The 11,036-nt window shown below is 38.0% G+C and overlaps 1 protein-coding gene across 2 annotated transcripts; it reads right to left on the bottom strand.

Moving 5' to 3' along the window:
- Window positions 1–1,399: 1,399 nt before the first annotated feature.
- LOC132155098 (UBX domain-containing protein 7-like) lies at window positions 1,400–10,727 on the bottom strand. Of its 2 annotated transcripts, none has more exons than XM_059563885.1 (11): window positions 10,570–10,727; window positions 8,898–9,054; window positions 8,728–8,795; window positions 7,881–7,946; window positions 7,686–7,798; window positions 7,124–7,270; window positions 6,924–7,014; window positions 4,555–4,682; window positions 4,023–4,479; window positions 3,162–3,241; window positions 1,400–2,137 (listed from the first exon to the last, which is right to left on the bottom strand). In XM_059563885.1, exons 1-11 carry the CDS (start codon window positions 10,637–10,639, stop codon window positions 1,976–1,978), a joined length of 1,539 nt encoding a protein of 512 aa, XP_059419868.1. In that variant the 5' UTR covers window positions 10,640–10,727; the 3' UTR covers window positions 1,400–1,975. The 2 variants fall into 2 exon arrangements, with proteins under 2 accessions (XP_059419868.1, XP_059419869.1); XM_059563886.1 differs by lacking the exon at window positions 10,570–10,727 and adding an exon at window positions 9,328–9,465.
- Between the last annotated feature and the right edge of the window lie 309 nt (window positions 10,728–11,036).

Raw genomic sequence — 11,036 nt, 5'->3', positions numbered from 1 at the left:
GTCTAACTCCTTGACTTTGCCAATCAAACTTCAATCATGAGAGCAACTTGCAGCTGATGAAATCTATTACAACCAAACATAACTACACTGATATTCACTAGAGAAATTCCAGTGACAAAATATGTTTAATATCTAAATATCTTTTAGTTTTTTGCAGGCCTGGATATCACAAGTTTAAAATTCTCTGGGCAATTTCCCTCATTTACTGTAATGATACAAGAGCAGAAAAGAGCAGAGGGACATCAAGGCAAATAGCAAAAAAAGTAAGATTGTAAAAGATTTAAAATTAATTAATTCAAAATGACTGTTTTCTGTTTGAATATGTAAATATGTGAAAGCTGATTTTTTTAGCAGCCATTACTCCAGTCTTTAGTGTCATGATCCTTCAGAAATCATTCTCACGTGCTGATTTGCTGCTCAAGAAACATTTCTATCTATTAATGTTGAAAGCAGATGCACTGCTTAATTTTTTAGTGAAAACCGTGGAACATTTTTTCAGGATACTTTGATGAATAGAAAATTCAAAAGAACCGCATTTATTTGAAATATAAATCTTTTGTAAAATTATAAATAGCTTTACTGTCACTTTTGATCAATTTAATGCGCCCTTGTCAGGAAAAACCCCAAACTTTATATAAATCTCTGCAGTGGTGTTTATGCAAACACCATCAAATGTCTAAAAAAAATCTGACATTTATTTGTAAATACCTCATTCAACTGTTCCAAACACGTCAATGCATCCACTTTCAGACGCTGCTCATCACTTGAATTTGAATTTTTGAATGAAAATCCCACAACTTGTGCAGCATATTGTTGTAAAAACCATAGATATCTACAGTAGGGTTCTCTGATGTTCAGTAATATATACAAGAGCTTTAACAAATACTCTTTTTTTTATTTATCATATGCAACATTATTTAACACTACTGATAAACTAAATATCCTGTGAAAATCAGATCCTAAACCAATAGATATTGCAGAAATAGGTATTCTTGCATGTGAATAACTAGGTTTTACCATTACAATATGGTGGATGACTTCGATTATTAGCAACCACTGAAACAGCTGCTAATGTGGTATCTACATTTAGATATCTATGAGAAAAATATTCCAGCTATTTTGAGTATTTGTCTGGCCCCCAGTGACCACGTTCTTGTCCTCATACTCTTCATAATATTGGAGCACTACTAAGCTAAACTAAGATTCTGTGTCGCTTTAAATCACTTAAGATTCTGTATGCAAAAATAAAAGGTGGCCCTAAATGTATAAAAAGACAACCAGATCCTTCTACTGTGGCATAAGAGATGTGAAAGCTCCTATCTGGAGGATTCTGCTCAAAACGGCACCAAACAGGAGAAATCGAATAGGTTACTGAAGAAACACTCAAGTAGACCAGCTGTCCCTTTTGTTTCAATGATTATATTTGCGAATCAGTTTTTGTGGAAATGATGCCGTATATAAAAAAGGAGATAGAAACTTACTATAGCTAAATGTCACTCTACCTCATCCATCCTTGCACATTGCAGCGGAGATATGTGAGGGTTTACCTCTAAATAATAAACACTCTCCCAAAAGCCCATGTTCAATAGGATCCCAACCTGCTGAGATGATATTAACAGGAGCTGTAGTCACTTTGGAACTGATGTTCAATCCTTAGAAACTTTGCATATACATGATACACAATGTTTTCCCTATATGAAGGCCATCTGTAAAACCCTTTTAATTTCCATTCAATACGAGCGTGACTCATGGACATGTACTGTCTTGAAGAATTAGGCCCAGATAGGATGGCATGTGCCGAGTTGTTTGTAAATAAATACGTTGACAAACGCAGCTCAGCGGACGGTCCCTATGAACTATCCGAGTATCCGGGACTTATTGTAAAAAATAAAAAAAAAAGTGGTAACAGGGCAGTCTTTTCTAGGGCACAAATGAGAGGACAGGAGTGGGTGTGATTTATCTACAAGGGGAGGGGCTAATTCCTCTCCTGCACAAACACAGTCTCCTGCGGACACAGTCCTGCGTCCTGCAGTGTGATGTCATAGTCCAAGTGAGCGAGTCTTCGGCGGGGGAAGTTGGTGACAAGTTCGAAGCGTTCGTTGGGGAATCCCTTAGTCTGAACGTGTCTCACCAGTGCCTACAAAATAAGAATAAAGGAAGAAAATGAAGGGCACAGCTATATTTTTATTTTTTTAAATTAGACCATAACTAACTTCAACTGAAAAACATCCAGAATTGATTAAGAAAATGAAAATCATGATATGGCGTAATTTGCTTGGGTTTGGGTGGCTTGAACGTATATTTGTTTACAAAACATGAACCAACTATCTTCCCATTCTTATGTTATGAGAAGCACTTATCAACAAAAGAGAAGCTTTGATGGCTCCCTGTGCCCCCCCCCCCAAAAAAAAAACCAGTTGGATGGTTTAATGTTTGAAAATGAAGAAATTAAGATAAATATTTGAATTGTAATTTTACAGCTGTAGAACACAATGTTATTATTTATCTTAAATTCTTTTAATAAGACATTGATGAATAATAACAACGTTTTAGCTAAGTTGTGCAGCCCTACAATAAAACACAGCAAACCTGGATTTTTAAAATGAATTTTAAATTCCAAGTAACAACTTTAATCAGAAAGAAAAGAAAAACACACAAAATAAAAATTCCCATTATTATACAGCCTTAAAGCAGAGTATTGTTATTGTGAACACTTTGTAATACCATGAATAATTCTAGATAACTTGTCCGAACTGTTTTGATTTTTATAAATGTCAAACAGTTAAAATGTACCGGCTTTTTGACAGTAGGTGGCACTCGAGGAAAAGCAGAAATATCCTGATATACAAAAGCAATGCTGCACAACTTTGTTTCTGACATCCACTTGTCATGGAGAAGAAATCAAGTATTGACAAAAAGTATTTACATGTTTTATATTTACTTTGTAATTGCTTTTAGAATGGGTCTGTATTATTCTTTTTTGTTCTTTTTGTTATTTGAAAAAAAGTTACTAAACTTGTCATTAAAAGGACAAAACAGAAGTTTATCTTGTCAACCTTTATTGTAGTAAAAGTTTAAGCGATTATCATTAGGGACAAAGTTGGTAATGGCAAAAAAAAGTATGACTCCTATAGACAACAAATCATAAAATGGCTACCCACCATGAGTTTAGCTTTAGCAGACAGTGCTATCTGTTCTCTCTGGCCATCTGGGTATCGCAGCATTAAGCGGGCCTTTGGACCTGTGGACAGAGTCATTTAGCACATTTCTCACTGAATATTATTAGCATGTATAAATGTTCAAATCATTTAAAGGGACAGTCACCAACAACAACAACAAAAAAAAACATTATTTACCTCGTAACATTTCATTCCAAACCTGTTTATTGTTATCTTTTCTGCAGAACACAAAAGGTCAATGTTTGAAGATCAACTCATTTCCATATGACAGTTCCAAAAATGGCAAAGAAGAAAAAAAAACAGACCACATGCAGGTCTTCTTTAGCCATCTGATAGATTTCTGTGAGGAACAGGCTGATATTTAAGTGCTTATTAACTGATAATCTTCCATTCCATCTGTCAGCACACAAACTCCTTATGACTGGATCACTGAATCAATGCGTTGAATTTGCAAAGATTCTTATCTGGCTCAAATGAACGATTCATTCACAAATGGGTTTGCTTTGGTTCAGACTCCATCTGGACACAATGATCCTCAAATTAACATATATTTGGAGGGGAAGACTATCAGAGAATACTTCAATTTCAGTCTGGTTCTCACACAAAGATGTTGTTTCACTTCACTTGAATTTAAATATATCCACAAGTCATACGGACTACCTTTAGGGTGCTTTCAGAATGCTTTTTTGGACTATAACAGACAGGAGGTCACTATGAACTATGTGAGGATTATCTGCAGTAAAAAAAAACGTCAATCAGGTTTGAAATGACATGAGGGTGAGCAATCTTGATGTGGTGAACTATCCCTTTAGATAACTGACATGCGTATGAAATGGCGTGTACCGTTATCGTCTGGATCTGCTGTGCTGGTGCCGGCTGGTTCTGAGGGCTGGTGTGACGTGGATCTGTGGTTTTCTCCCAGCATCTGTTGGGACTCAGCTTGTCCTGTCTGACTGTGACTGAGCCCAACCGGCTCTAGGTGGTTCTTCTTACTCTCCTCTTTCCTGTGGCACAGCTCTTTATTTGGGGACTTCCTGTGATGAGCTGGGCTGTCTAGCCTGGTAGGAGGAGCTACCTCTGCAGAGACGTGTCCATCTAAAGAATCCTCCCCTCCACCGGCCTCGTTGTCTGAGCCATCCACTGAGATCAGGCCTTCGCTGTCAGAGAAAGGCTCGGCATCTGAATCATCATCCGAGCGTGAGTCTGCCTTGTCCTGCGTGGACTCGTAGTGTGTTTCTTGAAGAGAGGCCTGGATAGCAGCCTCTAACTGACTGTCCTCACTGGCATCTATCAAACTCTCCTGTATAGATGGATAAAAAGAATGAAACAAACACATATTAAATGTTTTTTCAGGACCATAAAGTGGAACACTTACAGAACGAGCCCGCTTGGCTGGAGGTTGACTGGACTGCCCTTCCAGCTGCCCATGCTCTGATAGGAAGCCTGTGACCTGATCCAGGAATGAGGTCACATCTAACTGGTTCCACTCAACCATCTTTTGTCCTGTATATGTCAGAGAAAACAAAAATATTTCTTTAATTTACCAACTTAATTTTCAATTAAACCATATTGAACTTGATGAACAACTTTAATAGTGAGTAAAATGCAAACATTACAAAGTTTAATGCTATCATATTACTACCATGATTTTTATTTACTACTTATGTCTTACTACTTCATTAATTAAAAAATAAATTCTATATTATGGATTAATATACATGGAACTATAGTACGGATGTAACGATTCACTCAACTCACGATTCAATTTGATTCATGATTAGTTAAATATTTTTACAAAATGAAATTACGACAAATTATGAATGAAATGTGTGCTTTTATTATTGCTTGGACAAAATGCTGCATGTTTATTTGTGAAACTGAAATATAACACTATGATGATATGCTAATATAGCACTTGCATATTATTGCTCTTTTGTTGGTTTATTGTCTGTTGTCCTCATTTGTAAGTCGCTTTGGATAAAATCGTCTGCTAAATAACAGAACTGAAATATAATGTAAATAACAAAACTAAATAGAAATTTTAAAACAAGCCCGAAATCAAATAATTAACACAAATAAAATAAATCTCTTCATATAAATAAAATAAGCCTCTGTCTGTGCTCTTTCCATAGGCAACCACTGCATTTTAATCATGATCCAAACAAAGATGCTGCATATATGCGACATAAGCTGTTTTTAATCTAAATTAGATTGTATAATTTTGAAATTTGAATGAAATGAAACAGAAACAGTTAAACGAGATGCAGTTTCACTCTCTGCCAGCAGGTGGCACTTAAAGCATTTCCTTGGTTTCCACTGTAAACAAAGCAGCACTGCACTTATGAACTTTAAATTATGCATTATACAGAGGCAAGATGAAATGAAAAAATACCTTCAGTATTACGGACAGTAAGTTCCCCTCAGACATACATTCATATAAACTCCTAACATTAGCCTAACTGAATTGCGATTTGTTTAGCATCTCAATCGAACTGAATCATTGCATATTTGAATCGATTTTTAACCGGCTCGCAATTAATCATTACATCCCTAAGCTACAGCAAAACTAATGTAACGAAGAAAAAAAACTTTTTTTATCCAGATTTATGAGAAATTATATTTTAAGGGGGCTTTCACACTTGGTTCACTTGCCTGGTCCGAACCCGAGTTCGGTTGCTCCCCCCTCCCCCTGCCCCCGCTGGACTGTGTTCATATTATAATATTTGAGTCCAAACCGCGGTCCGCTTGCGTCATCAAGCCAGCAGCTGTTTACCCCGTTGCTTTGTAATGACAGCGCGGGAGGAGGCGGCAAATGCATAACATTACTCTCTGCACTTTTATGTATTACGTTTTTGAACTGTTCGTTTTGTTTATAAAGCTTCGGTACATAACGGCACTTGCGTCTGTCTTACGAATGTACTGAAAATGCTCTAAAGATCGTTGAAGGCGAACATAAATGAGATGTACAGCTCTCTGCTTGCAGCGCGTCAGTCACGCTCATCAGGAAAGTGAGTGAAAGACACGCACATACATTTTCATCAAATAATTTGTCATTAAAAGTGGTTCACTTCTGCGATTTGGTACGATTGTGTTCACAGAAGCAGTGAACCGTACCAGATTTCACATGAAGCGTACCCCAGACCACCGTTTTTAAGCGGACTCAGGTACGGTTCGCGGGTGCGCATCCGAGTACGGAAGACAGCGTTCACATCATTCAAACGAACTGAACACTGTCATCAATCGGGTGCGCACCAAAAGTGCTAGTGTGAAAGCACCCTAATATGTTGCTGTACAAAATTTATAAGAACATGAATGACAAGCACCAGAATTAACTCCTTTGAAATCAATGAAATTAATAACAAAAAAACCTAGCTCAAAATGCGTGTGCCCATACTCTCAAAATTTATGTTGATATCATATAGTTTAAATATTTTTTTTTCATTTCTGTTTTTAAGAAGATTACATATAATTACATGGATGAATTTAATGTGAATGCCCTGTAAAAATAATAAAATAATATAAATAAAATAAAATAAAAAAATAATAATTGCATTGACATTAAATCTTGTTATGAATGTATTCTTTTATGCAGCATTTTGCCCCCAAAATATGAATTTTATTTAATCAGAAATATGCTCATTATACTGTAGAAAAGGCACATTAGTAATTATGCATGACTTGGCATGGGCATCTGAAATGATTCCAGAAAACGTAATAAATGAGTCACTGCCTTGTTTCTCTCACCTGTACGAGGGTCCAAGATAGAAATATAGGGGAACTTGTTAAGCTTGTAAAACTGTATGTACCTCTGCCCTTCCTCGCTGTCATGGTACACCTACAAGCAAACACAGCTTACCTAAACCACTCAAAAGCTCACACTCACAATTCAAATAATGTCATGGAAGACAAAGAGAAGGAAGACTTTAATGTCTGTGTAAATGTACCTGCCAGAATATGAAGTGCTCTCTGATGATGTTTCTCACAGCATCATTGCTCCACACGTCTCGGTTTAGACACTGACAGGCAAAATCCTGGACATTCTGAATATTGATCATCAGCCATTTGTTCTCAAGCTGACCCGAGTCTTTCGCCTGAGGTGACAAAATTCACATTGTGAGAAAGTTTTCAATCACATAATGGGAAATGATGGCTTGACTTAAAGGAATATTCCAAATTTAAAACTAATTAAAAGCATAAACAAGCTTGTATTTTTGCTAAAGTTCTTAAATTATTTTGTCTCTTATTATCAACCACAGATGCTGTCAAAAGGTCTGAACCAAGAACATTCCTGATTTATGTTCTTTCCTTATTTAAGGCTCACAACAGCCTGAATCTGCGTTCGGATACTCCCTGGTTTGCAGGGCTTGACTTGTTCTTGGCCAGAAACAAAACACATTATTATGCTGACAAAGTTTTACTTAATGACACGGAGGACTGAAGCACATGAATCACTGGATGCATTACTGGTAATAGTAATGGGTCTACTAAAGCGGGCACAGAGCTTACCGTCTCAAAGCTGCCTTTGTGCATGAGTTCAATGGGGGGACGGAACAGATCGGCTAGAGTGCTCAGCTTCTTGTCCACTGCACTTCCGTTTCTCAACTCCTGCTCCTGTCGCACTACAGATTCACATCACAACAGCAGGGCTTCAGAGGAAGCACTAGACCATGTGTGCCATCAGAATGCCTCACACATACTTACTGGTTTCAGTCTGAAAATCCCGAAATCCATCAAAGATTGATCGTGCTGGTCTACGCCTCTTTGGTACTGTGCAAGAAAGATATTATTAGTTTATGTAAACAGAACAGCTTAGACCAGGGTGGTCCCATAATAATAACTATTAAAGTCCCCGTGAAACGGAAGTTGCAAACGACTTTTCTCCAGTGTTGTGACGTATTTCCGAGAGAAACGGAATAATAAATGAGGAAAATAGTGGGCGTGGCTTATTTTCCAACTAGCACCTGATTGGATCTAGATAAGTAGGTGTTTAATTCAAAAAATGGAGGCAGATCTAAACGCAAGTTTACAATCGGTTGTTGAGGATTACTCGCCACTTTTTTTGCCAGGGAAAAGTGTTCCGTGAGTTCCTTAACCAAAAATGCACCTCCTCGCCATCTCTCCTTTCACGCGCTGTCAATGCATTCTTCTGTCAGTTGGAGGGGCGTGGTTACGGATTAAGCAGACACCAAATTCCTCAAGCCTACGTCATCAGTGAAGGTCCTCCAATGCAGAGGGGAGGGGCATTTTCAGATTTTGATTAAAGATTATGAAGCCAAAAAATGTTTTCGTGTGGATTGACTCGCATGGATGAATTGTTCAGCACAAAACGATCAATTTAGGCGAACAAAGTAAATATAGTCAATTTTGATTTCATGTGGACTTTAATATCATTTTATGATGGTGTTGATTTTTGGTTATTAGGGATGTGACGGTGCACTTAATTCACGATGCAATACGATTCAAGATACTAAATTATAAATGAAAAGGTGTTAGGGTGACAAAACAGGTTTAGGACAAATGTAAGATGTATAAACAGGAACTGTAATACCTCCAAACAAGGGCTCTGGCTCCACCAGAATGTCTTGCTTCTGAGGAATGGGTGCTCGCACATCATCTCTGCCAGAGAGAAGAACAGAGAACATGCAAACACCAAAAAAAAAATGGAGCTGCTTGAGAGACAGACCAAGAGCCTTTGGTGTGTTATATGAAGTCACTCACTCTACAGGGGGGGGTCTGCTGCTGGACGTCCCAGCTGAACTGGCGCTTGTGCTGGGTTCCTCTGCGATGCTGCCTCCATCCAGAAACATGGTGACAGCCATCTCTAAGTTATTGTTACATGCTTCCAACATATGCTTCCCTACACTCTCTGTGGCCCCTGCAAACAAACATACACAGAAACATAAACACAACCTCAGATGCACTTCAAGAGGAGAATCTGTAACTAGAAACATATTACTGGTACTGCGGTTACAATTATCTTCAAATTACATTGTCAGACACTAAACAACAAGGGTTTACTTAGATTACATGGTGACATAATATGTTTTAAACACAGATAAATGCAATGCTGTTTCACCAAAAAAGCCTCACAGCACTACAATATGGCATATTTGAACTCTAAATAATGTATATATTTCGCAGATTTTACCTTAAGCTGTGTATTTATTCTTTCCCGTTTCTGTACTTTTTGATCCATCTAGTGAGAGAGTTAAGGTCCAAACAAATATTGAATTTGTTTTCTGCAATATATTACATCATGCATAATGATGCATACATGTATTTAGTAGTATCTACCTATGTTGTAATTCTCAAGATGTTAAGCCAAATAGAACTTAGAATTTAACACAAATGTAAGGTATAATTGTGGTATTTTAAAATAATTGTGGTAAACCACTGTAAAGATTGTTAAGTACTAAGAAAGTACAATGTTCAGTACTTATACAAATACATTGTTTGTTCAAACCCTTGTACTTTTATAACTGTTTTAAACAAAATGCTCTGGAAAAATATGAAATATAACAGGGCCTTTAGGCTGAAGACGCACAGAGGCAGCGCGAGCTGCTGGAATGTCTCGCTCGTTTCGGTTCTTAAAAGCCCCGCCCCTCGGAGCGCGCATGCGCACAACCAGCGCATCTTTCACCTTTACCAAAAAGTAGCGAGCTGCGAAACATGGCTCGTATTTTCTGACCAACAGAAGCTAAACTATCAAATGATGTACAGCATCACGCGGTGTTCAAAAGCAGCCTTTGCGTACACTTCCAATAACAGTTAGACTAAACAGTCGGAGTCCGTTAAGAACATTACAGTTGTGTGTATATCTGTCACTTGGATGTGAGTTGTGAGAAGCATACAGAGAAACGGATAACTGATTGAGATTCAGCCTCCACAAACCGCCATGTTGTGGATTGTGGCTCATATCCACAGACACACTTGTCGAAGTTGTCAAACACACTCGCGGTGACTGAAAACATTCCAACACACACAATCAACCTGTAGCTTTTAAATGTGGCAGTGGGAAGAATAATCGCAGAGTGAAAATCCTACAGCAGCACTAATCAGGTTTTAATTTAAAGGTGTTACACATGTAGCGATGGTGAAATATGCTCAAAGTTCAGGCTGAGAGAGTTTTAAATGACCATCAGTATACTTTAGAAATGAGTCTATATCAGCTCGCCCTATTTCTGTTCGGATTTCTTTTCTTTTGCATGTAGATACATATTTAAGCAAGTGCATAGAGCAGCTAGTCGAAGCTTTCGTTAGTCTCTTTCCATTGCATGACAGAGGGGGCAGTAATGATGATGCCCTCTTCCGTACACAACGCATTTCTAAAGACCCCGGGTTTTACTGGCCTGTGCAAAATTTCCCGCAAATGCAATTTGTCGATATTTACCAGTTATGGCTGTGAACTGTTGTATTAACCCATTAACCCCCGGGGCTGATGCGTCTCCGAGAGTCGCCATCTTGCCGCCACTGACAACAACACACGACTGCACGCATACAAGGCATCGACCAATAGGATCTCTTTCTACGTCTGCCTCCGTGCGTCAGCACTCTGGATCTCTGGGTAATGTAGTTCAATCGTAGTATAGTGGACGGGATGCCGGTGTGTGCTGAATAAACGCTTTACGTTAGTATCATTACTATTACAATTGGTTACGTGCCTAACGTTAGTACGATTTTATTTTAGAAAATATATTTAGATTATTATTTTTTTGTGTGTGTGAAAATATGACGGGCGTGGCAAGGGTGAGGGTCGGATAGTGTTCAGTCAGCAGATTATTTTGGAAAAGAAACCTCTACGAGGTGTTTAAGACTACACTCCGTTACTTTTCCATCTTATCATGCGGACACTTGCTT

Source organism: Carassius carassius, chromosome 12, assembly GCF_963082965.1.
Source record: "Carassius carassius chromosome 12, fCarCar2.1, whole genome shotgun sequence".
In the NCBI taxonomy this organism is placed as follows: domain Eukaryota; kingdom Metazoa; phylum Chordata; class Actinopteri; order Cypriniformes; family Cyprinidae; genus Carassius; species Carassius carassius.
The sequence above is the reverse complement of the archived record's forward strand: the minus strand, read 5'-3'. Positions and strand labels throughout refer to the sequence as shown.